Here is a 27,708-nt window from a genome sequence, read left to right as displayed (position 1 = left end):
ATAGACTCAACACTGCCCATAGACTCAGCACTGCCCCATAGACTCAACAGTGCACCATAGACTCAACACTGCCCATAGACTCAATACTGCCCGATAGACTCAACATTGCCCATAGACTCAACACTGCACCATAGACTCAACACTGCCCATAGATTCAACACTGCCCATAGACTCAACACTGCCCATAGACTCAACACTGCACCATAGACTCAACACTGCCCATAGACTCAACACTGCACCATAGACTCAACACTGCCCATAGACTCAACACTGCCCCATAGACTCCACACTGCCCCATAGACTCAACACTGCACCATAGACTCAACAGTGCCCATAGACTCAGCACTGCCCATAGACTCAACACCGCACCATAGACTCAACACTGCCCATAGACTCAGCACTGCCCCATAGACTTAACACTGCCCATAGACTCAGCACTGCCCATAGACTCAACACTGCCCATAGACTCAACACTGCCCATAGACTCAACACTGCACCATAGACTCAGCACTGCCCATAGACGACTCAACACTGCACCATAGACTCAACACTGCCCATAGACTCAGCACTGCCCCATAGACTTAACACTGCCCATAGACTCAGCACTGCCCATAGACTCAACACTGCCCATAGACTCAACACTGCACCATAGACTCAACACTGCCCATAGACTCAGCACTGCCCCATAGACTTAACACTGCCCCATAGACTCAACACTGCCCATAGACTCAACACTGCACCATAGACTCAACACTGCCCATAGACTCAACACTGCCCCATAGACTCCACACTGCCCCATAGACTCAACACTGCACCATAGACTCAACAGTGCCCATAGACTCAGCACTGCCCATAGACTCAACACCGCACCATAGACTCAACACTGCCCATAGACTCAGCACTGCCCCATAGACTTAACACTGCCCATAGACTCAGCACTGCCCATAGACTCAACACTGCCCATAGACTCAACACTGCCCATAGACTCAACACTGCACCATAGACTCAGCACTGCCCATAGACGACTCAACACTGCACCATAGACTCAACACTGCCCATAGACTCAACACTGCCCATAGACTCAACACTGCACCATAGACTCAGCACTGCCCATAGACTCAACACTGCCCATAGACTCAACACTGCACCATAGACTCAACACTGCCCATAGACTCAGCACTGCCCCATAGACTTAACACTGCACCATAGACTCAACACTGCCCCATAGACTCAACACTGCCCATAGACTCAGCACTGCCCCATAAACTCAACAAGGGCCCTGTACATTGAGCAGTCCCTCTCCTTAACCTCCTTCCGTTTCTCTCTTAAAGCCTCACCGCCTCACATCCACCATCGCCCAATCGATTCCCCTCCTCGCCCCTCCACTCTGTCCCGTCCCTCCCCTAAAACCCCTTCCGTGATCCCCTCTCCATCGCTGCTGCCACTCGTTCCTCGACCCTTGTGCGAAGAATTTCCCTCGAGGTGTGGAAGAAGGGGGCGGCGTAAGACCTCGTGTCGACAGTAACGTAGGCTCTTCACACCCCGTTACTGCTTCAGCGGAGCAACACAACTCTCGGTTAAATTTCGATTTGAAGCTTTCGTGACTGCAGGGATTCATTTTCTTGGTTCTTTCGGTAAAGTCACCGCGTAGAATGGAAGTAAAATAATAAAACATAATAAAATAAGAACCTCACGACGTTTCGGCCACAACACAAGTAGCCTTCTTCAGGTGAAGGAACAGAACTGTCGGGACGACAGTGCTTCAATGAACACTGCTAAGCTTGGCAGCGTCTTTTAAGCTGGGTGGGAGGAGCAGAGCGCCTTGACAAAGGAGTTTACATATCAACAGAATAATTGAGTATTGAAGAAGCTGTGTCAATGTGTTAGATTAGCAGGGTGTTAAAGTCAGAAATTAGCATGTAACTGGGAGATTAGCATGATGTTAGTGTGAGGTATTAGCATGTGACTGGTCACGGAAGTAGCTATGTTAAAGTCAGAGTTTACATATCAACAGAATAATTTAGCATTGAAGTTGCTGTGTTAATGTGATAGATTAGCAGGGTGTTAAAGTCAGAAATTAGCATGTAACTGGGAGATTAGCATGATGTTAGTGTGATGCATTACCATGTAACTGGTCACGGAAGTAACTATGTTAAAGTCAGAGTTTACATATCAACAGAAGAATTTAGCATTGAAGTAGCTGTGTTAATGTGTTAGATTAGCAGGGTGTTAAAGTCAGAAATTAGCATGTAACTGGAAGATTAGCATGATGTTAGTGTGAGGGATTAGCATGTAACTGGTCACGGAAGTAGCTATGTTAAAGTCAGAGTTTACATATCAACAGAAGAATTTAGCATTGAAGCAGCTGTGTTAATGTGTTGGATTAGCAGGATGTTAAAGTCAGAAATTAGCATGTAACTGGGAGATTAGCATGATGTTAGTGTGAAGGATTAGCATGTGACTGGTCACGGAAGTAGCTATGTTAAAGTCAGAGTTTACATATCAACAGAAGAATTTAGCATTGAAGTAGCTGTGTTAATGTGTTGGATTAGCAGGGTGTTAAAGTCAGAAATTAGCATGTAACTGGGAGACTAGCATGATGTTAGTGTGAGGGATTAGCATGTAACTGGTCACGGAAGTAGCTATGTTAAAGTCAGAGTTTACATATCAACAGAAGAATTTAGCATTGAAGCAGCTGTGTTAATGTGTTAGATTAGCAGGGTGTTAAAGTCAGAAATTAGCATGTAACTGGGAGATTAGCATGGTGTTAGTGTGAGGGATTAGCATGTGACTGGTCACGGAAGTAGCTATGTTAAAGTCAGAGTTTACATATCAACAGAAGAATTTATCATTGAAGTAGCTGTGTTAATGTGATAGATTAGCAGGGTGTTAAAGTCAGAAATTAGCATGTAACTGGGAGATTAGCATGATGTTAGTGTGAGGAATTAGCATGTGACTGGTCACGGAAGTAGCTATGTTAAAGTCAGAGTTTACATATCAACAGAATAATTTAGCATTGAAGTAGCTGTGTTAATGTGTTAGATTAGCAGGGTGTTAAAGTCAGAAATTAGCATGCAACTGGGAGATTAGCATGATGTTAGTGTGAGCGATTAGCATGTGACTCGTCACGGAAGTAGCTATGTTAAAGTCAGAGTCTACATATCAACAGAAAAATTTAGCATTGAAGCAGCTGTGTTAATGTGTTGGATTAGCACGGTGTTAAAGTCAGAAATTAGCATGTAACTGGAAGATTAGCATTATGTTAGTGTGATGGATTAGCATGTGACTGGTCACGGAAGTAGCATAGTTAAAGTCAGAGTCTACATATCAACAGAAGAATTTAGCATTGAAGCAGCTGTGTTAATGTGTTGGATTAGCAGGATGTCAAAGTCAGAAATTAGCATGTAACTGGGAGATTAGCATGATGTTAGTGTGAGGGATTAGCATGTGACTGGTCACGGAAGTAGCTATGTTAAAGTCAGAGTTTACATATCAACAGAGGCATTTAGTATATTGATGCTAAAGAACTGCAACTACCCAACTATCATACAATAAGGTTATTGACTGTGGCCCTGCCATCATTCACTTATTGGGCTGAGTTTGATGCTGATTGGCTGTGGCCCTGCCATCATTCACTTATTGTGCTGAGTTTGATTGATGTTGATTGGCTGTGGCCCTGCCATCATTCACTTAGTGGGCTGAGTTTGATTGACGCTGATTGGCTGTGGCCCTACCATCATTCACTTAGTGGGCTGAGTTTGATTGACGCTGATTGGCTGTGGCCCTGCCATCATTCACTTATTGGGCTGAGTTTGATGTTGATTGGCTGTGGGCCTGCCATCATTCACTTATTGTGCTGAGTTTGATGTTGATTGGCTGTGGCCCTGCCATCATTCACTTAGTGGGCTGAGTTTGATTGACGCTGATTGGCTGTGGCCCTGCCATCATTCACTTATTGTGCTGAGTTTGATGTTGATTGGCTGTGGCCCTGCCATCATTCACTTAGTGGGCTGAGTTTGATTGACGCTGATTGGCTGTGGCCCTGCCATCATTCACTTATTGGGCTGAGTTTGATTGACGCTGATTGGCTGTGGCCCTGCCATCATTAACTTAGTGGGCTGAGTTTGATTGACGCTGATTGGCTGTGGCCCTACCATCATTCACTTAGTGGGCTGAGTTTGATTGACGCTGATTGGCTGTGGCCCTGCCATCATTCACTTAGTGGGCTGAGTTTGATTGACGCTGATTGGCTGTGGCCCTGCCATCACTCACTTAGTGGGCTGAGTTTGATTGACGCTGATTGGCTGTGGCCCTGCCATCATTCACTTAGTGGGCTGAGTTTGATTGACGCTGATTGGCTGTGGCCCTGCCATCATTCACTTAGTGGGCTGAGTTTGATTGACGCTGATTGGCTGTGGCCCTGCCATCATTCACTCTGTGGGCTGAGTTTGATTGACGCTGATTGGCTGTGGCCCTGCCATCATTCACTTAGTGGGCTGAGTTTGATTGACGCTGATTGGCTGTGGCCCTGCCATCATCCACTCTGTGGGCCGAGTCTTCTGCTGGGCGGCAGCCAGGAAAGTCTCCTCATCACCAAGCGCGCATCAACGAAAGGTCGACCGTCATTGTTTTGGCGTGGAGATACGCGGCAAATGGCTATGCTTTTGGATCATCCGCGCCTTTGGAATTGTACGCGGCCATCCTTCCAGGTCATTAGTGCGGATGATCGAGCGTCTCCCGAGTGTAAGTTAGTTTAAGAATGAGAGTGGCACGCACACACACGCACCTGCAGGGGTGACAGACTTCCCGGCAGTGCAGAAACACGGAGCTGCAAACACAGGCGGAGGTAGGGGAGGCATCATCAGTCACCAGGCAAAAAACAAGCCACCTTCTAAACCATGGGACTCTCTGAAACTCTCTTCATTCTACCACTCAGCTCTATGGCTCTCTGCCAGAAACGACCTGGCTATCACAAACGGCAGCATCGCAACGAAGTGGACAATCATCGGTAAAGTCGCAGAGGTATAAAATGAAATAAATCACGACGTTTCGGGGACAACACAAGCGTCCTTCATCAGCTGGGAGCCTCAGCAGCAGGCCGTTGATTTCACACCTGATGATGGACGCTTGCGTTGTGCCCGGAACGTCGTGACTTTACCTGCAGTCACGACAGCTTCAAGTCAAGATTGGCTCATCATTATCATCACGTGGACATTTATAGGAGCCAAATCGTTAATCTAAAGGCGTGATGTCAGGGTCGGGATCGAACCCACGACCTCCTGCATACCGGGCGAGATAGTTAACATCTCGCCTAATAGTGAGGCAACGTTTTAACTAAAATATTATTGACACTGGATCTACACTATACACTACGATACAAGTATACTACACTATACACTACTATACACGTACACTACACTATACACTACACTATACAATACACGTACACTACACTATACACTACACACTACACTATACACTACTATACAAGTACACTACACAATACACTGCACTACACACTACGCTACACACTACTATACACGTACACTACACTATATACTACACTAGACACTACTATACACGTACACTACACTATATACTACACTATACACTAAACACTACACATACACTACACTATACACTACACTACACACTACTACACACTACTATACACTACACTATACACTACACTATACACTACACTACTATACACCACTACACTACACACTACACTATACACTACACTATACACTACACTATACACTCAATACACGTACACTACACTATACACTACACTATACTATACACTACTATATACTACACTATACACACTACACTATAACCTACACTATACACTACTATACACACTACACTATACACTACACTATACACTACAATACACGTACACTACACTATACACTACACACTACACTATACACTACACTATACACTACACTATACACACTACACTATACACTACACTATACACTACACTATACACTACACTATACACTACAATACACGTACACTACACTATACACTACACTATACACTACACTACACACTACTACACACTACTATACACTACACACTACACTATACACTACACTACTATACACCACTACACTACACACTACACTACACTATACACTACACTACTATACACCACTACACACTACACTATACACTACACTATACACTACACTTGCACGACACACAACGCACTACCATGCACTAACAAACCACACTACATCCAAACGCGCCAACAAAAAAATGTAACACCGCCACACCCCACCCCCACCCCCACCCCGCCCCCCACCCCTCACCCACCCACCCCCCGCCCCGCCCCGCCCACTTCCCTCCGTCGCCGCCCACTCACTCGTGACGCGGATCTCGGTGGTGGCCTCCGTGCCGCCGGCCGTCGCCTCCGTAGGCGCCGGCGGTGGCTCCGTCGCGCCGAGCGACGTCCCGACCCCGGCCGCGGTCGCCGCCGCGGTCGCCGCCGACGTCGCCGCCGTGGTCGCGGGCGCCGCGGCGCAGCACACGCGGATCTCGTAGTTGTGGCAGAGGCCGAGCGGGCCGCCCTGGTCGGCGTTTCGGCACACGAGGCCCGCCGAGGAGTCGCAGGTCACCGCCTGGCCGTTGCCGCCAGACAGCGGCTCGAGCGGCCGGCGTGTCGAGCGGCAGTCGACGCTCTCCACGCGCCCGCGGGCCCCGCACGGCGGCCCGAGGGACGCCGAGATTTTGTCGAAGGTCTCGAAGTCGCCGCCGTCGTCGCCCGGCGAGGGTCTGCTAACGTCGATCCACTCGGTCCAGCGGCCGGAGCATTCTGCGAGAGGGGAGAGTTTGTGCGTCAGTGTGTCGGTGTGTCGGTGTGTGTGTGTGTGTCGGTGTGTGTGTGTGTGTGTCAGTGTGTGTGTCGGTGTGTGTGTCGGTGTGTGTGTGTGTCGGTGTGTGTGTCAGTGTGTGTGTCAGTGTGTGTGTCGGTGTGTGTGTGTCAGTGTGTGTGTCGGTGTGTGTGTGTGTCAGTGTGTGTGTGTGTCGGTGTGTGTGTCAGTGTGTGTGTCAGTGTGTGTGTCGGTGTGTGTGTCGGTGTGTGTCAGTGTGTGTGTCGGTGTGTGTGTGTCGGTGTGTGTCAGTGAAGATTACCCTCAATTTCATGATTCCATTATTAACCCAGCTATTGCCTAATCACCTCACTTCCCGGGGAGTCACCACACCTGCCCAAGCGATCATCCCCCGGCGTGCATCCACACACCCCGACAATACCACGCACAGCACCCAGCCATCTCCATACAGATGTGGGCATGGGTCACGACCTCACCAATGCCATCGATATTTCCCCTTAACCATCGGCAGTGTTAAAGGGAAATCCCACTGTTATTTAATCGTTTGTAAATTACGTTATCGAGTACAGGGACACCTCTACTTACGAACATTCGACTTACGATCTTTCAGAGATACAAACAAACCCGGTTCGTCGTATGTCAAGTTGACTGTTCGGACCGAGACTCGTAAGTTTAACCGCGCAATAGATGGCGATGGTGGCCTCTAAATTTGTAGAACGTGAAGAACCAGTGGCATCTACAGAACGTGAAGAACCAGTGACATCTACATCTACAGAACGTGAAGAACCAGTGGCATCTACATCTACAGAACGTGAAGAACCAGTGGCATCTACATCTGCAGAACGTGATGAACCAGTGGCATCTACATCTACAGAACGTGAAGAACCAGTAGCATCTACATCTGCAGAACGTGAAGAACCAGTGGCATCTACAGAACGTGAAGAACCAGTGGCATTTACATCTATAGAACGTGAAGAACCAGTGGCATCTACATCTACAGAACGTGATGAACCAGTGGCATCTACATCTACAGAACGTGAAGAACCAGTGGCATCTACATCTGTAGAACATGAAGAACCAGTGGCATCTACATCTGCAGAACGTGATGAACCAGTGGCATTTACATCTGCAGAACGTGAAGAACAAGTGGCATCTACATCTACAGAACAGGAAGAACCAGTGGCATCTACATCTACAGAATGTGAAGAACCAGTGGCATCTACATCTGCAGAATGTGAAGAACCAGTGGCATCTACATCTACAGAACGTGAAGAACCAGTGGCATCTACATCTACAGAACGTGAAGAACCAGTGGCATCTACATCTACAGAACTTGACGAACCAGTGACATCTACATCTGCAGAACGTGAAGAACCAGTGGCATCTACATCTGCAGAACGTGAAGAACCAGTGGCATCTACATCTACAGAACGTGAAAAACCAGTGGCATTTACATCTGCAGAACGTGAAGAACCAGTGGCATCTACATCTACAGAACGTGAAGAACCAGTGGCATCTACATCTACAGAACGTGAAGAACCAGTGGCATCTACATCTACAGGAGATTATACAACATATAAAGCCATTTCCTGTGTTTAGTTTACACAGCGTACAACACGTGTGGAATCGACAGGAGTAAAGTTGAACTTGTGAACAAATCAACTTACAAACAGCCCTCTGGAACCTGACACGTCCATCTGTAGAGGAGTCCCTGTCTGTGATTTGTGAGTTTAGTGAAGTTGCGGGCAAATTTGTTCGCTTTTGACGAGTGTGACCGTGGCCAAAGCTGCCCGCCCTAACCTCCTCTTCCCCACAGGGCCCTGGCATTGCCAACCACGGCGGCTGTCAGGAACATAACCCACGTGGTTGGCGAGGGATAGGCGCTATCGCATTTAGAGCAATTTACTTTAATGTGGGATTCTAACAACCTCGTGTCCAGCCATCTCGGCTTTGCACCATTTCATCTGCCGCTCGGGCGATTGCAAAATGGAGTCCCCTCGACAAAAGAGAAACCGTGGCCTTCCACTCTTGTGAGCCAAGTTAATTATTATTTTGTTATTAAATGTTATCATCGTTCGTGAGGTGTTGTTTACCTCTCAATGTATTCCTCTGAGTGTGGGCTAATTGTGTCTGCCGATGTCAAACTTCCGTTCAATGGTTGACCGCCGGGGGGTATTTTTCCGTGTTGACCCCAAGCTGTGGAATTCACTTCCTTCAAATATTCGACGCGCCGAATCTCTCGATTTATTTACTTCAAGGGCTTATCTCCACATTGATTTGGTTTTGTGTTTTGGGAGTGTGTGGGGCGGTCGGTCAGCTTTAAGAATTGCGTGAGTTATTCACTTTTAGCTCTGTGCAGTTCCTCGCGACCTCTGCGTTAAACGCGCTTTATCGGTGTAAATTCTTATTATTATTATTGTGGATTATACCCTTTGGCTTTTTCGGTAAAGTCAAAGAGAATGGATTCCTGCAGTCACGAAAGCTTCAAATCAACATTGTTAATTATGTTAAATACATGGTTACCTGAAGATGGAGGTGGTGTCTTTTCACCTGATGATGGTGGTGGTGTCTTTTCTTCTGATGATGGAGGTGGTGTCTTTTCTTCTGATGATGGCGGTGGTGTCTTTTCTCCTGATGATGGTGGTGGTGTCTTTTCTTCTGACGATGGCGGTGGTGTCGTTTCACCTGATGACGGCGGTGGTGTCTTTTCACCAGATGATGGTGGTGGTGTCTTTTCTTCTGATGATGGCAGTGATGTTGGTTCTTGTCCTGATGATTCTTCTTCTGATGATGGTGGTGGTTTTGTTTTTTCTCCTGATGATGGTGGTGGTGTCTTTTCACCTGATGAAGGTGGTGGTGTCTTTTCACCTGATGATGGTGGTGATGTCGGCTCTTCTCCTGATGATGGTGGTGGTGTCTTTTCACCTGATGATGGCGGTGGTGTCTTTTCACCTGATGATGGCGGTGGTGTTTTTTCACCTGATGATGGCGGTGGTGTCTTTTCTCCTGATGACGGTGGTGGTGTCTTTTCACCTGATGATGGCGGTGGTGTCTTTTCACCTGATGATGGCGGTGGTGTCTTTTCTCCTGATGATGGAGGTGGTGTCTTTTCACCTGATGATGGCGGTGGTGTGTTTTCATCTGATGATGGCGGTGGTGTCTTTTCACCTGATGATGGCGGTGGTGTCTTTTCTCCTGATGATGGAGGTGGTGTCTTTTCACCTGATGATGGCGGTGGTGTGTTTTCTTCTGATGATGGCAGTGATGTCGGTTCTTCTCCTGATGATTCTTCTGATGATGGTAGTTGCGTCGGTTCTGGTGGTGGTTCAGTGAGTGACACACTGGTAGTGATGGGTTCTTCAGTCGTGATCTGTTCTAAGCAGCAAAAACGAACTTCAAAGTCGTAGCAGCTTGGTGGATATTGTTCGTCGTTCAAGCAACTGAAGCCCGCATTCTTGTTACAAGTCGCTTTGAGGCCTAACAATTCCCATGCATAATCACGGAACCGAATCCCTCGGCAGTCAATGTTTCCTACTGAATAGCCGGGCTTACAAACTACTTCGCCTGATTCCACGATTCTTTGGTAGCTTTCGAATTCTCCTCCTTCCGTGCCAGGCGTTGGTTGATGTTTGTTGTACCACTGAGACCACGTTCCCGAACAACCTGGTTGTTCTGGTGGTGAGGGTTTCGTTGTTTCCTGCTTCGGGGGTTTAGTGGGTGACACTTGAGTTGTTTCTTCCTTTGACGGTGGTGGAGTTGGTTCTTCTCCTGATGATGGTGGTGGTGTTGGTTCTTCTCCTGATGATGGTGGTGGTGTTGGTTCTTCTCCTGATGACGGTGGTGGTGTCTTTTCACCTGATGATGGTGGTGGTGTCTTTTCACCTGATGACGGTGGCGGTGTCTTTTCACCTGATGATGGTGGTGGTGTCTTTTCACCTGATGATGGTGGTGGTGTTGGTTCTTCTCCTGATGATGGAGGTGGTGTCTTTTCACCTGATGATGGTGGTGGTGTCTTTTCACCTGATGATGGTGGTGGTGTCTTTTCCCCTGATGATGGCGGTGGTGTCTTTTCTCCTGATGATGGTGGTGGTGTCTTTTCACCTGATGATGGTGGTGGTGTCTTTTCACCTGATGATGGAGGTGGTGTCTTTTCTCCTGATGATGGCGGTGGTGTCTTTTCACCTGATGATGGCGGTGGTGTCTTTTCACCTGATGATGGCGGTGGTGTCTTTTCACCTGATGATGGTGGTGGTGTCTTTTCACCTGATGATGGAGGTGGTGTCTTTTCTCCTGATGATGGTGGTGGTGTCTTTTCACCTGATGATGGTGGTGGTGTCTTTTCTCCTGATGATGGCGGTGGTGTCTTTTCACCTGATGATGGTGGTGGTGTCTTTTCACCTGATGATGGCGGTGGTGTCGTTTCACCTGATGATGGCGGTGGTGTCTTTTCACCTGATGATGGCGGTGGTGTCTTTTCCCCTGATGATGGCGGTGGTGTCTTTTCTCCTGATGATGGTGGTGGTGTCTTTTCACCTGATGATGGCGGTGGTGTCTTTTCACCTGATGATGGCGGTGGTGTCTTTTCACCTGATGATGGTGGTGGTGTCTTTTCACCTGATGATGGAGGTGGTGTCTTTTCTCCTGATGATGGTGGTGGTGTCTTTTCACCTGATGATGGTGGTGGTGTCTTTTCTCCTGATGATGGCGGTGGTGTCTTTTCACCTGATGATGGTGGTGGGGTCTTTTCTCCTGATGATGGTGGTGGTGTCTTTTCTCCTGATGATGGCGGTGGTGTCTTTTCACCTGATGATGGAGGTGGTGTCTTTTCACCTGATGATGGTGGTGGTGTCTTTTCACCTGATGATGGCGGTGGTGTCTTTTCACCTGATGATGGCGGTGGTGTCTTTTCTCCTGATGATGGCGGTGGTGTCGGTTCTTCTGGTGGTGCTTCGGTCGTGCTTTGTTCTAAGCAGCAAAAACGAACTTCGAAGTCGTAGCAGACTGGAGGCCATTGGTGCTCATTTAAGCATCTGAAGCCTGTATCCTTGTTACAAGTGGCCTTGAGCCCTAGAAACTTCCATCCGTAATCAGGAAACTGGGCACCTCTGCAGTCAATATTTGCCACCGAATAGCCAGGATTGCAAATAACATTTCCGGAGTTTACGATGTTTTCGTAACTTTCAAATTCTCCTCCTTCACTGCCATATGTTGGCTGATGCACGTTGTACCACTGAGACCAGGACCCCAAGCAAATTGGTGGTGGGGATTTGGTCGTTTCTGGCTTTGGTGGTTTGGTGGGTGGCACTTCAGTTGGCTCCTCCTTTGGCGGTTTGGTGGGTGGTACTTTAGATGGCTCCTGCTTTGGCGGTTTGGTGGGTGGCACTTTAGATGGCTCCGGCTTTGGCGGTTTGGTGGGTGGCACTTTAGATGGCTCCGGCTTTGGCGGTTTGGTGGGTGGCACTTTAGAAGGCTCCGGCTTTGGCGGTTTGGTGGGTGGCACTTTAGATGGCTCCGGCTTTGGCGGTTTGGTGGGTGGCACTTTAGAAGGCTCCGGCTTTGGCGGTTTGGTGGGTGGCGCCTGGGTTGGCGGTGGCTTTGGACAGTCGCTCACACAGGTGGAGGAGCCTGCCTCTGAGAGCATCTGTCCTTCTGGACAGAAGCAGCCTTCACCCACCCAGGAGTCCTTCTCTTCAGCACTAAACGAGGAAAGAATAATGACAATTTATTTACACCTGTAAGGCGCGTTCCATCCTTAGAGCCCAACGCTCAAACAATGGAGATCCATAGCGAAATTATGCACCGCACGTTTTAAGTCTGATACAACCTTTAACGTAATATATGATAATAATAATAATAATCTCGATGCTTCGCTTATATGTTTGTTTCAGGCCGTCTGACGTAAGTTTGATACTTCAAAATGCTTTTGCCGTGTGACTCTAGTTGGACAGGGGTGGTCTAATTGGGCACGTAATTACACGGACTGCGTCTCGTTTAGAGGAGCCGTGCAAAGCTCATTCAAGCACTGCAGCTGGCCATGTCATGGCACTGTGGTCATCGTGGGTCTGACGATAGTCCGTATGATGGACTTGAAATGAACGATGCTCTGCCGGTCACTGTGCGGTTGGCGTATTGGAAAAGGGAACGTGACCAGTTTAGATTTTTCCGCATTGTCCTTTCACTGGTGGGGGACCTGCCACCACTTGCTTCTTAATAACCGGTCACTACTGGCAAATTCGGCAATTGATTGGTTGTCCAAAAGCTCACGGTAGCATTCACTTCACTGCCAGTCTGCAACCTGTCCCGTTAACAATTCTCTGGTTTTTGTTCTTGCAGGAAGGAGGGAAGGAAGGAGGGAGGTCTTGTTGGGGTTTAGTATTGGCTCGGGCGTAGAGGGAGAGTGGGGACATGTGGGGTGGATGCGATTGTATCACCTGCTGACACCGCACACTTTAGAAATCTTGGCCACGCACGGCTTGTAGACCATGTTACCAGGGCACGTGTACGCTGCAAGAGTCCAACAAACATCCATGCCGTCGTTAGCAGAAATGTCGTCAATGTCGCTGCTACCGGTCAGCGCTCCACATTCCGATGTTGGCGATCAGCGGAGCCGCCAAACAAACCGTCCATGATAATGGACGGTTTGTTATCCAACGCAACATTTACATCGCAATGTCCATTTAGATGCAAACTCTGCCCATACAGTGAGTGGCCTGTCTATCATGGTGGCCCCACCCACTGATTGTAGGCCCTGCCTACTGATCACAGGCTCCACCGACAACTACGGTAGGTTCCACCATGCATCGACCATGCCAACACATTATCGTTGAACCTTTTTTTGTGCCAGTATCAAAGTGCGAATAATAAGAATATGTTATGCAATATCTGGCAATAAAAGAGGCGTCAAGGTGTTCAAGCGCCCAACAAGAAACATCCTGCAAGGAATAAAGTTTACTGCATTAACCACACAGAGTACTTGTGGTGAACATGCAGGCGAGACATGCTCTGATAATATATGTATTGTATTTGAAACTGATTGGCCTGCACCCGAGACAGCCTTCTCTATGGCCTAGTCCCACCTGTGTCAGACCCAGAGAAGGTTCTCTGGGCCTGACACTCGAATTGGGGTTCTTTCGACTTCAGCGGTACACATTAACTCGTCTTACATTTTAACTGCAATTTTACTTTGAACCCCCGTACAAAATTAATTGTGATTTTTTTTTCTCTAGTGCCTCAATATGTACCGCATGGGAGGCACGCTACGGAAAGTACATGGTCATATAATGACAATAATTACGCCAATATTTGCTATATCAAGCTGGCCAACTTCATGTGCTACTTCCAGAAAGGTATGCCAACGACACTGCTCTAAAACAAAACAACTACGGCTCAGGAAATGGCCCTCATCCCCGCCCCCGGGGCACGACTCACGGCAGTGTCCGCGGGACAGCGACCTCCAGTCGACGCACTTCCCCACGCGGCCGCACTCGGCCGCGGCCGTCTGCGCGCTGGAGCAGTCGATCTCCGTGCGGTTCACGACGCAGTGGTCGAACTTGCAGCCCTCGTGGTACGCGCTCAGGTCCACGTCATCCTTGCACGACTTGAGGTTCCTAGCCGAGGAGGAGGTGGAGGAGGTGGAGGAGGTGGAGGAGGAGATTGAGATGTGTCAATGGCAATGCCCCTCGGCAAACGTGAGTGACCGTGCGAACTTACAACGTGGATTTGTGTTGCGTCTGCACCATGGCCACACCTTAAGATGCTGTGCAGTGACAGTGGGCATAGTTCTCTGGTGTGGTTTTGAGTTGTACCGTGTGTTGTTGTTCTAAGGTAAGCTATAGCTCTATTTATTTTACCAGGTAAGGCCCACCGATCTATACAGCTATTTTTCAGAAGCAGCCTGGCCACACACAAGGACAGCTCAACGAAGTGGTTTATCACGTGGAAAATGTATCTTGCAGCCATATACTCTAAACGCATGCTGCTTCTAAATGTGGTGGAAAAAAACCGCAGGACCAGGAAAGAAATCCACGCGACCATAGAGAGCACATGGCAGGCGTCAGGGTCGGAATCGAACCCGCGACCTCTTGTATACCAGGCGAGGTAGTTAACATCTCCTGACCACCGTGGGGATGATGAGAGAGAGACACGCAAACTCCAAATATATGGCAGCCGGCAGCGTCAGGATTGGGATTGAACCCACGTCCTCCTGCATACCAGACGAGGTAGTTAACATCTTCTTTCCACCGTGATGATGAGATAGAGAGAGACGCAGACTTCAAATTTACAGCAGCAGGCATCGTCAGGGTCGGGATCAAACCCACGACATCCTGCATACCAGGCAACAGTAGTTACCATCGCCTAGCCACCGTGGCACCCTCCAAGCAAACGCTGGGCTGGTTTAGAAAACGTCTGGGTTGCAACCAGGCTTGTTCAAGGAATGCCTGGATGAGCGGATGTCATTGGCGTGGCCGGCTGTGGGCTAGTCTCTGATTGGATGAACCCTAGACATCTGGGAAAAAGAGCTTCAAAGTGGATTCCTCCACTATAAATTCAGATTCTCATTCTGAACCTTCTGACCTCTGAACCAAAGTCCACCAGAAACGTGCCCAGTCGATGCCAGAGGCAGTCTTGCCCCATGTCTAGCCGTCACGGTCGTTGTTTACTCAGGGATTGGACCCCCGAGCCCCACGTGCACAATTCAGGACACGCCCCACGCACGGGCTGGTTTAAGAAAAAAAAATGGCGTTCAGGGAGCAGCTCTGCAGTGCGACGGTAGAGCGGGCGACTGGTAAGCCAAGGTGCGCCAAATTTCGATTTAAAGCTTTCGTGACTGCAATGATTCATCTTCTTTGGTTCTTTCGGTAAAGTCACGTAGAATGAGAATACCAGACAGTCTCGTCCCTTCACCTGATGAAGGCCGCTTGTGTTGTGGCCGAAACGTCGTGAGAATATTATTGTGTTATTTTATTTTATCAATTTATTATTTTATTCTCATTCTACGTGGTGGTGATTTTACCGAAAGAACCAAAGAAGAAGGCGCGCCAAGTTTCATGATTACCAACATATTCTTGGTTCTTTCGGTAAAGTCACCACGTAGAAGGGAAACAATAGAATAGTGAAAATATAAAACAATAAAATTCTCACGGCGATTCGACCGCAACACAAGAAGCAATCATGAGGCTATCCACGTATACAAACACAGAGACAATTTCAACCGAGAAGATGGATTCTGGCTTAGCAATCATCGGAAGGATTTGATAAACCATTTTGGGTCTTAATTGATTGTTCACGCTTACGGTGGCTTTCAGACCGCATCCATTATTTTCGTCTCCCCCCCTCCTCTTTTCCGAACGTAGATGGACTCGTCCATCTGAATAAACTGCCAAATCGCTCTCCGTGGTGCTCATGTTAATTAAAAAAACGCCACTTTTTTCAAATTTTCTTGCTGTGGTTTTCACACCTGATGACGATTGCTTCTCGTGTTGCAGTCGAAACGTCGTGAGAATTTTATTGTTTTATATTTTTCATTATTTTATCGTTTCTCCTTCTAACGCGGTGACTTTACCGAAAGAACCAGGAATATGAATCCCTGCAGTCACGAAAGCTTCAAATCAAAAAAGAATACCAACATTATAATGATGTGGTTAAATGGCCGTGCCTTACGTCGGAATCAACCTTCGTGGATTGTTGACCCGCTCGATAATATGGGCGACGAATTTTGACGCATCGTTGCGGTTCGGTGTTGACAGTCGATCATTATTGACGACCTAATGCACCGCCCACGGCCGTGTGGGCTGGTGCGGTGTTGGTCGAGGTAACAGCGGCAGCTACGCGATGTTAATCTCGAGCGTTGTTGGCTGTTGCCGTGTTACTGTTCTAGTCACTATCATGCCATTTGTCGATTTTTGGCGCCATAGTGTGACGTCACAATGGCATTGGAGACCACTCCCCCCCCCCCCCCCCCCCTAGCGTGGCCGCAATTAATTGATTCTATTTTACGAGAGTAACCAGCTTATTCTTGGTTCTTTCGGTAGAGTCACCACGTAGAAGGGAAACAATAAAATAATACAAAATATAAAACAGTAAAATTCCCGCGACGTTTCGGCTGCGACACAAGCAATCGTCATCAGGTGTGGAAACCACAGCAAGAAAAATAATAAAAAATATAAAACAATACAATTCTCACGACGTTTCGGCTGCGACACCAGCAATCGTCATCAGGTGTGGAAACCACAACAAGAAAAATAATAAAATATATAAAACAGTAAAATTCCCACGACGTTTCGACTGCAACACCAGAATCGTCATCAGGTGTGGAAATCACAGCAAATCTGAGGCGAACTAAAGCATGGATTGCAATCGGAGCGTTGTTGAAACTCCATGAAGGGTACTCTTTGGTTCTATTCGGTAAAGTCACGTAGGTAAAAAATAAAACAACAAAAATCACGACGTTTCGGCCACAACACAAGCGGCCTTCATCAGGTGAAGTGACCAGACTGTCTCGAAGACTGCGCTGGAGTGAATAGAACCAAAGAGCATGGATCCTTGCAGTCACGAAAGCTTCAAATCTAGAATCCATGAAAGGTGCTGTCCGCCTTCTGCCGTTTGTTCTCTGGACTGACACTGGTTGTGAGTCAAGGCCAGGAGAGGAGGCTGTAGGTCTGGCAAGGCCATAGCCATGGGGTCCACATTGGGGGGGGGGCAACGATTACAGGATTTCTGGGGGTCCCCCCCCCCAGAAAAAAAATCTAAATTTGAAAACTCATTTCCTGCCATTTCCGGCCTAAATATATTTCAAAATTCTCAAACACGTAGGATCTACTTTTTTTTTTTACAGTAATGTCTAATAGTGTATATTGTCTTCTTTGGTTCTTTCGGTAATTTCACCACGTAGAATGAGAATAAAATAATAAAATAAGACAATTAAATTCTCACGACGTTTCGGCCACAACACAAGTAGCCTTCTTCAGGCGAAAGAACAGAACTGTCGGGATGGCAGTGCTTCAATGAAAGCTTTAAATCGAAGTGTATATTATATTTACAACGCACTGTTTTTTTTTTACCTTTTCTTGTCTCATTGCATGTAACGGTAGAGATTAGGGATGTATAAAGTACAACCATAACCACAATCACATAAACAGAAATCTATTTTATAGCAATATATTGGGGGGGGCATTTTGAGCATATTTATTATAATTGCGACCTTGAGCTCTAGCGTAGGCCAATTAGTTCCAAGGATAGTGCGTGAATTTTAATAATCATCATCAAAGCGTGTCCGTTTGCGTGTTTTACCATGTGTGGTGCATGCAGACTTGATGATTCCTTGCAATAATGGGGGTCTACTTGCTGATTTATCGTCTTACATAGATCTAAATCGGGCCTTCGTCCAAGGAGGGGAGGAGGAGGATATCTATCGTTGTTTTTACAACAAAGTGTCGGATGATATCTATCGTTGTTTTTACAACGAAGTGTCGGATGATATTTATCGTTGTTTTTACAACGAGGTGTCGGATGATATTTATCGTTGTTTTTACAACGAGGTGTCGGATGATATTTATCGTTGTTTTTACAACGAAGTGTCGGATGATATCTATCGTTGTTTTTACAACGAAGTGTCGGATGATATTTATCGTTGTTTTTACAACGAGGTGTCGGATGATATTTATCGTTGTTTTTACAACGAGGTGTCGGATGATATTTATCGTTGTTTTTACAACGAAGTGTCGGATGATATCTATCGTTGTTTTTACAACGAAGTGTCGGATGATATTTATCGTTGTTTTTACAACGAAGCGTCGGATGATATTTATCGTTGTTTTTACAACGAAGTGTCGGATGATATTTATCGTTGTTTTTACAACGCAGTGTCGGATGATATCTATCGTTGTTTTTACAATGAAGTGTCGGATGATATCTATCGCTGTTTTTACAACGAAGTGTCGGATGATATCTATCACTGTTTTTACAACGAAGTGTCGGATGATATCTATCGTTGTTTTTACAACGAAGTGTCGGATGATATTTATCGTTGTTTTTACAACGAAGTGTCGGATGATATTTATCGTTGTTTTTACAACGCAGTGTCGGATGATATTTATCGTTGTTTTTACATCGAAGTGTCGGATGATATTTATCGTTGTTTTTACAACGCAGTGTCGGATGACATCTATCGTTGTTTTTACATCGAAGTGTCGGATGATATTTCTCGTTGTTTTTACAACGAGGTGTCGGATGATATTTATCGTTGTTTTTACAACGAAGTGTCGGATGATATTTATCGTTGTTTTTACAACGAAGTGTCGGATGATATTTATCGTTGTTTTAACAACGAAGTGTCGGATGATATTTATCGTTGTTTTTACAACGAAGTGTCGGATGATATCTATCGTTGTTTTTACAACGAAGTGTCGGATGATATTTATCGTTGTTTTTACAACGAAGTGTCGGATGATATTTATCGTTGTTTTCACAACGAAGTGTCGGGTGATATTTATCGTTGTTTTTACAACGAAGTGTCGGATGATATCTATCGCTGTTTGTACAACGAAGCGTCGGATGATATTCATCGTTGTTTTTACAACGAAGTGTCGGATGATATTTATCGTTGTTTTTACAACACAGTGTCGGATGATATTTATCATTGTTTTTACAACGAGGTGTCGGATGATATTTATCGTTGTTTTTACAACGAAGCGTCGGATGATATCTACCGTTGTTTTTACAACGAAGTGTCGGATGATATCTATCATTGTTTTTACAAAGAAGTATCGGATGATATCTATCGTTATTTTTACAACGAAGTGTCGGATGATATCTATCGTTGTTTTTACAACGAGGTGTCGGATTATATTTATCGTTGTTTTTACAACGAGGTGTCGGATGATATCTATCGTTGTTTTTACAACGAAGTGTCGGATGATATCTATCGTTGTTTTTACAACGAGGTGTCGGATGATATCTATCGTTGTTTTTACAACGAAGTATCGGATGATATCTATCGTTGTTTTTACAACGAAGTGTCGGATGATATCTATCATTGTTTTTACAACGAAGTGTCGGATGATATTTATCGTTGTTTTTACAACGAAGTGTCGGATGATATCTATCGTTGTTTTTACAACATAGTGTCGGATGATATTTATCGTTGTTTTTACAACGAGGTGTCGGATGATATCTATCGTTGTTTTTACAACGAAGTGTCGGATGATATTTATCGTTGTTTTTACAACGAAGTGTCGGATGATATCTATCGTTGTTTTTACAACACAGTGTCGGATGATATTTATTGTTGTTTTTACAACGAGGTGTCGGATGATATTTATCGTTGTTTTTACAACGAAGTGTCGGATGATATTTATTGTTGTTTTTACAACGAAGTGTCGGATGATATTTATCGTTGTTTTTACAACGCAGTGTCGGATGATATTTATCGTTGTTTTTACAACGAAGTGTCGGATGATATCTATCGTTGTTTTTACAACGAAGTGTCGGATGATATCTATCGTTGTTTTTACAACGAAGTGTCGGATGATATCTATCGTTGTTTTTACAACGAAGTGTCGGATGATATTTATCGTTGTTTTTACAACGAGGTGTCGGATGATATCTATCGTTGTTTTTACAAAGAAGTATCGGATAATATCTATCGTTGTTTTTACAACGAAGTGTCGGATGATATCTATCGTTGTTTTTACAACGAGGTGTCGGATGATATTTATCGTTGTTTTTACAACGAGGTGTCGGATGATATCTATCGTTGTTTTTACAACGAAGTGTCGGATGATATCTATCGTTGTTTTTACAACGAAGTGTCGGATGATATCTATCGTTGTTTTTACAACATAGTGTCGGATGATATTTATCGTTGTTTTTACAACGAGGTGTCGGATGATATCTATCGTTGTTTTTACAACGAAGTGTCGGATGATATTTATCGTTGTTTTTACAACGAAGTGTCGGATATCTATCGTTGTTTTTACAACACAGTGTCGGATGATATTTATCGTTGTTTTTACAACGAGGTGTCGGATGATATTTATCGTTGTTTTTACAAGGAAGTGTCGGATGATATTTATCGTTGTTTTTACAACGAAGTGTCGGATGATATTTATCGTTGTTTTTACAACGCATTGTCGGATGATATCTATCGTTGTTTTTACAACGAAGTGTCGGATGATATCTATCGTTGTTTTTACAACGAAGTGTCGGATGATATTTATCGTTGTTTTTACAACAAAGTGTCGGATGATATTTATCGTTGTTTTTACAACAAAGTGTCGCATGATATCTATCGTTGTTTTTACAACGAAGTGTCGGATTATATTTATCGCTGTTTTTACAACGAAGTGTCGGATCTAAGGTGGAGCTTAGTTGTGCATTGCTTTGCATGTTAATGGGATGATTTGAAGTGTTTGATCGCCTTTGACTCCGCGGAAATTGGCCTTGTAACGCAGTCGATGCCACATGATGTGAAACACTCTCTAAGCGAGGAGTTACTGAGTTACTCAATCACTTTTGCACCGTAAAATCGACCTGAAAGTCATCCCAAAGAAGCGATATGAGGGAGCGCCACCACACACTGTACCACTGTACAATGCAATGTATCACTGCACCATGCACTGTGTCACTGTACTGCGTACTGTACAACTCGGTGCACTGCACCACTGTACTGCACACTGTGTAACTGCACAACGTACTGTATCACTCAGTGTACTGTATCACCACCACATACTGAATGATTCAGTGTACTGTATCACTACACCACGTACTGTATCACTCAGTGTACTGTATCACCACCACGTACTGTATGATTCAGTGTACTGTATCACTACACCACGTACTGTATCACTCAGTGTACTTTATCACCACCACGTACTGTATGATTCAGTGTACTGTATCACTACACCACGTACTGTATGATTCAGTGTACTGTATCACCACCACGTACTGTATCATTCAGTGTACTGTATCACTATACCACGTACTGTATCACTCAGTGTACTGTATCACTACACCACGTACTGTATCATTCAGTGTATTGTGTCATTTTGCTCAGAAAGTAAGTTTGTCATCATCTGCTCAGGAACTGCATCATAATGGAAGCTTTTCACATTATAACGTCCCAACTTTATGTAAAAAGTGTGCCCTGATGGAAGAGAAAGCACGTGTGAACACTAGGCAGCGTCAAGCGAGGGCTCACGGTAGTCGTATAGTAAGGTCAGCTTAACAGGTAGAAGGCTTTCGCGACCAATATTATTCATAATAAAGGTGTTTTGGGCTAGATCGCGTTATGTATAAATGTGTCGTAACCCTCCACCACCCGACCACGGCCAATCAGCAAAATAAAGTGTCACGTTGACAAAAGACACAAAATAGTTCACTACTTTAGCCCACCGGTGTGTTGCTGAAGAGTGAATCCACAACATTTACAGTTTGAATACGACAAAAGACAAATAGCTCACTACTTTAGCCCACCGGTGTGTTGTTGAAGAGTGAATCCGCAACACGTACAGTTTGAACACGACGTTTCGCTGGTGATCACATCCAGCATCATCGGGCAATTCACCATTCTGGCGAATTGTGTCAACGTGACGCTTTGTTGCTGGTTGGCCGTGTCGGGTGGTGGAGGGCTACGACACATTTATACATAAACGCGACCTAACCCAAAAAACCTTTATTATGAAGTACAGTAAGGTGCCGAGTAAGGAAACGGGCAACAATACGGACCGGCCAAGAGCGCCGCACCCCTTCTTTGTCTTCTTCTTCCCCACGGCCGCTCACGTGGACCCTAGAGCATCGACTCCAACGTCACACTCGGCAGGGGGCTAAGCCCAGGTGACGACCGCGTCGGGACCAAGCGGAGTGCTCCATCGCCCGGCTCGATGGAGCACCGGCGGTAACCCGGGGCCGCTGACGCGCTCTGCCGCTCTTACTCGAGGATGAGCGTGTCGCAGATCTTGGCGTCCTTGCAGTCGGAGGGCGGCGGCGGCGGCGGCGGCGTGCAGTCGGTGCCGGGCGGTAGGTCGGGCCTCGCGCACTGCGACCGCCCGTTGTTGATCAGCCAGTCCTGAGCCGTCTTCAAGCAGCACTTGGCGATCCGCGCCACGCCGTCCCGCCCCGCGCAGTCGTCCCCGACGTTGTTGTTGCACATCCCTGGTGGTGGTGGGGGGGGGAGGAGGTCGACGCGTTCAGGTTGATCGTAGCGATAATTATACGAATGTTTACATTGGTAAGTTGGCGCATTTTCATCCGTAGATGCCGGCAATGTATGGTGAACAGCAAAGAACTGGTGGTGGTCGTGGTGGTCGTGGTGGTAGTGGTGGTAGTGGTAGTGGAGGGGGGGGGCAAAGGACAGTCTGAAAGAGGTGAGTTTTCAAGACGGGACTTAAATGTAGCTAACGATTCTGATTGTCGTATTAGCAAAGGCCACAAAGGGCCGTTCCAAAAGCTTGGGAGCTGCACTGGCAAAAACAAAAAAAAAATCCCGATCATCCCAGGCAGTGAGCCTTGATCTTGGAGTCTTTAAAAGGAGGCGATCCAAAAAATGTGAGGGCAACTCGTTGGAGAGTAAACTTGCATCGCTTCCTGGACATTTTTCGTGGCTAACCCAATGAGTGTCTTGCGGGTGCAGGGCAGCAGACAGGGTCGCATCCGGTGTAAATTCAACTCAACATCAGCTCCGTGAATCCAGCCTCTTTGTCCGGTCGGCCACACTACATTACGTCCAGCGTAAACTCGGCTAAAACTGCAGTCCTCCTCTCCGACGTGTTCACGGGTGGAACCCCATGTCCGGCACGATGTCCGGACATTTTGCGACACGCTCTGGGAGTTGTATTTACAGAGTTCCTCGATGTTTCTGTGATAAGAGAATGGAAACCTCATGCCAAACAACGCAAGGTGGGAGAGCAGTGAATGCCGTTCATATCTCAAAATGAGCAGGTAAGTGTTGTTAAGGGTTGTATTGTTTTCATGGGTGGGACCCGGTCAAACTTGCGCCTAATGATAAGCCACCTGTGTTCTTATTTTAAGGACGAGTTAAGTTCCAGAGATCTGTCCACAAGTTGATGTGCTCGTGAGTCCAACTTTACCCCTGTCGATCCAAACACTTTGTACGTAATGTACACTAAACATGGGGAATGGCTTCATAAGTTGTGTAATCTCCTGCTGATGTAGATGCCACCACTGCCGTCTATTGTGCAATGGTTGAACTTACGACTCTCAGTCCAAGCAGGCAACTGGACATACGGACAAGTTTGTTTGTATCTTTAAATGTTCGTAAGATTAATGTTCCTAAGTAGAGGAGTCCATGGAGTAGCATGGGCCAGGGAGAAGTGATGGGTTTTAAGGGAGGAACGGAAGCAGATTATAGGGAAGATTATTTCATCTTCTTTGGTTCTTTCGGTAAAGTCACGTAGAATGAGAATAAAATAATAAATTGATAAAATAAAATAACACAATTTTACAACACACTTTTATAACACAATTAAAACACAATTTTATCAATTTATTATTTTATTCTCATTCTACGTGACTTTACCGAAAGAACCAAAGAAGATGAATCATTGCAGTCACGAAAGCTTTAAATCGGAAGATTATTTGTTTCTGTGCTGTGGGATTTGGCTGCAGTGAAGTGGAGCCGAGAAGGGTGAGTGAACAAAACCCTGACCGGGCACAGGACAAGGGAGACAGAGAAGGGCAGACAGATTCCCATCTCTGTCCCTTCCAGTACCCGTTATTCTCTCTTCCTCGGCGTCCACATCCCTGCGTCGGGCTCCTCACCCGCACCCGCAAACGTGAACCCCCCGACGCCCGCGTGACCCCACGTGCCCCCACCTACCGCACTGTCCCTCCGTGTTGTCTCCGAACAGCTCCCTGGGGACGTCGATGAGGAAGCCCAGGCCGTTGAACTGGATCTTGACTCGGATGTCGGCGATCACCACGAAGTCGTCCGTCTTCACCGACGTCACCTGGAAGCCCTTGTCGGTGAACGGAGCCTTCTTAGTCTGCCCGTTCAGCTGGATCTGAGGGTGGAGATTCGCGCGCAGACGCCCGCGACGTTATCCGAGCAACAGCAGGGCGAGTAGAGGCACTCCTCGCATTCTGTAACCCCCCGTGTACGGGAGGTTAAGCGAGCTCTGTCGCGTGCCGATTGGTCCCCGAGAGAGAGAGTCTGTAACGGCATCAGGCAGACTCGATGCGCTTCAGGTCACACGGAGACGTAACGTAGCGTGTGGCGCTGACCTTGCGCAGGGCGAAGTCGACCTCGGAGGCCAGGCCGACACGCAGCTCGTTGCCCTTGTAGGCGATGATGAGCGTGCGGGGGCAGGACACGTGGTTGCGAGCGTCGCAGTCGAAGAAGTCGGCGCTGACGGAGAGGTCGTAGGTCTTCCGCTTCTCCTGCAGCAGCACGTAGCTGCACGGGTCCAGCACCGAGAACTTCGCTCCGTCGAACGTGCGCATGTGGGGGTCTCCGAAGCCCGTGCAGAGGCCTGCGTGGCGTTAAGGCGGGGAAGTGGGTACGGTTGTTAGAGCGAGAGGTTAGTTCATTGTCCTCCTCCCGCATCTACGATTAGCGTGGTTGCCTACGTACGGTGCGAAATAAGTTAAACAAACGCACGTACGCACCCGGGCACCCGTGAAATGCTGGTCATTTCTCAAGAAAAGCTTCATAGCTCATTTAATTCTTCCAGGTAAAATAAATACTCTGATTCTCAGGTAGAGATACGGGTGGACGACCTTCATTTACAACCATCAAAGAAACCAAACTCTTTGGTTCTTTCGGTAAAGTCACGAAGGCATGAAATAAATCACGACGTTTCGGGCGCAACACATCACGGAAGCGTGTCGTCACGAAACGTCGTGATTTATTTTATTTTATTTTCTACCTACGTCATGACTTTACCGAAAGAACCAGAGGGCATGGATTCCTGCGGTCACGAAAGCTTCAAATCAAGATTGAAGAAACGAGGTGACCGGAATGTGTTCTCTGACCACGAATAACACCGGAAAGAGATTATTCTCTGGACTTCTCGCGGAAAATCCTCCGCGTGTCATAATCAAGGCGACACCACCGCCATCATCGGGAGAAAAGACACCACCTCCTTCAAGCACGGGAAAAGACACCACCTCCATCAAACACGAGAAAAGACACCACCATCAAAGACTAGAAAAGACACCACCACCATCAAACACGAGAAAAGACACCACCATCAAACATGAGAAAAGACACCACCATCATCAAACACTAGAAAAGACACCACCACCATCAAACACGAGAAAAGACACCACCACCATCAAACACTAGAAAAGACACCACCATCAAACACTAGAAAAGACACCTCCATCAAACACTAGAAAAGACACCACCATCAAACACGAGAAAAGACACCACCATCAAACACGAGAAAAGACACCACCACCATCAAACACGAGAAAAGACACCACCATCAAACACGAGAAAAGACACCACCATCAAACACGAGAAACGACACCACCTCCATCATCAGCGGATGATGGTCAAAGCGATTTGAAGCTATCCCACCTCACCAACACTTTCTACCCTCTACGAGATCCATTCCACAGCTGCTGTTGCACAGTAGACAAGCGAATCCCAAGGTCTGTCCTCCACAGTATCACCTAAACATAATTGTGGATCGTCATGAATCGGACCTTCATGAACCAGAGGCTACTCACAGTCGCACTCCCAGTGGGTGCAGCAGCCGTCCGCGTCGGGCACGCTCACGGCTTTGCGTCCAGAGACGCACGAGGGAGGGGGCAGCACCACGCAGGGCCTCTTCACGGAGTTCACGACTGAGCCGAAGCCCACGCACGTGGCCACCATGCAGTTGGGAGCGTTCCACGACTCTCCACGCTGAGGATGAGGCGGCGGGAGGGGGGTGGTGAAAGGGGATGGGCACAAACGCAGCCACAGTGTCAGCGCCAACCGCTAGGGCAATGCCAGAAAGGCCTCCCTAAGCCACCACCGGCTCTTAGCACCCTCCAATCAAATAATCCATCTAGCATGGGTGCACGAGCTGATTTCGTAGGGACAAGTCGATGGTGAATAGCTTCTTGGGTGTGTTAGTCTAAAATCAAATACCTTTTGGTCAGTTAAATACACGGGCTCCTCTACTTACGAACGAGGTAGGTTGCAGAGGAATTGTTCGTAAGTAGATTTCTTTGTAAGTCCAATTTTACCCCTCCCGATTCCAACCGTGTTGTACATCATGTCCACTAAAATGAGGAATTGCTTTAAAAGTTGTATAATCTTCTGTAGATATAGATGCCACTGGTTCGTCATGTTCTGCACATGTAGATGCCACTGGTTCTTCACGTTCTGTAGATGTAGATGCCACTGGTTCTTAATGTTCTGCAGATGTAGATGCCACTATGGTAATTTATTGCGTGGAAGTTGAACTTACGCCTCTTGGTCCAACTGGACATACGGGACGGGTTTGTTGGTATTTCTGGGAGTTCGCAAGTCGAACTTTCATAAGCAGAGGAGTCTCTGTATCATGAATTGCCCTGTAATTAGTGTACCCATGTCCATGGCTGTGGTCCAGTGCAATTTGCCTCCCACCAGTTTGTGGTATCCTACTTTATATATTTCTTAAGGAGAGAGATGCACGCATCTTGTGTCTTAAAACCGAGCCAATATCAGTCCCAATATAACAATTTAATTTGCGTACCCACATTAATTTATTTTTTACATATAGCCTAGTATAAAACCACACCTTGAATATATTATTTCGTGGTTCCTTAAGTGACGAAACGTTACATCACTCATCGCGAATAACGCCCGTCTTATTTCCCCTCCTGTGATCCTCCGACGTGAACTGGCGTCGGACGCGGTGGCACAAGAACA

At 46.7% G+C, this 27,708-nt stretch overlaps 1 protein-coding gene across 5 annotated transcripts in view; it reads right to left on the bottom strand.

Moving 5' to 3' along the window:
- The window catches only part of LOC142907461 (uncharacterized), a 206,582-nt gene that overhangs the window by 41,248 nt on the left and 137,626 nt on the right, over positions 1-27,708 (bottom strand). For 3 of the 5 annotated variants that reach the window (XM_076056975.1, XM_076056978.1, XM_076056979.1), the window contains 9 exons: positions 26,538-26,715; positions 25,086-25,333; positions 24,682-24,865; positions 22,778-22,997; positions 14,277-14,455; positions 13,280-13,352; positions 9,372-12,544; positions 6,380-6,829; positions 4,787-4,828 (listed from right to left, as the gene is read on the bottom strand). In XM_076056975.1, coding sequence (XP_075913090.1) covers positions 4,787-4,828; positions 6,380-6,829; positions 9,372-12,544; positions 13,280-13,352; positions 14,277-14,455; positions 22,778-22,997; positions 24,682-24,865; positions 25,086-25,333; positions 26,538-26,715 — 4,747 coding nt within the window. The remainder of the gene's footprint in view (positions 1-4,786; positions 4,829-6,379; positions 6,830-9,371; positions 12,545-13,279; positions 13,353-14,276; positions 14,456-22,777; positions 22,998-24,681; positions 24,866-25,085; positions 25,334-26,537; positions 26,716-27,708) is intronic. The other 2 variants (XM_076056977.1, XM_076056976.1) reach the window with 2 other exon arrangements.

This window comes from Petromyzon marinus, chromosome 79 (assembly GCF_048934315.1).
Source record: "Petromyzon marinus isolate PM22_M1 ecotype Great Lakes invasive population chromosome 79, UKy_Petmar_22M1.pri1.0, whole genome shotgun sequence".
NCBI lineage: Eukaryota > Metazoa > Chordata > Hyperoartia > Petromyzontiformes > Petromyzontidae > Petromyzon > Petromyzon marinus.
Note: the sequence above shows the minus strand (reverse complement) of the source record. Positions and strands in the feature narration are given on the sequence as shown.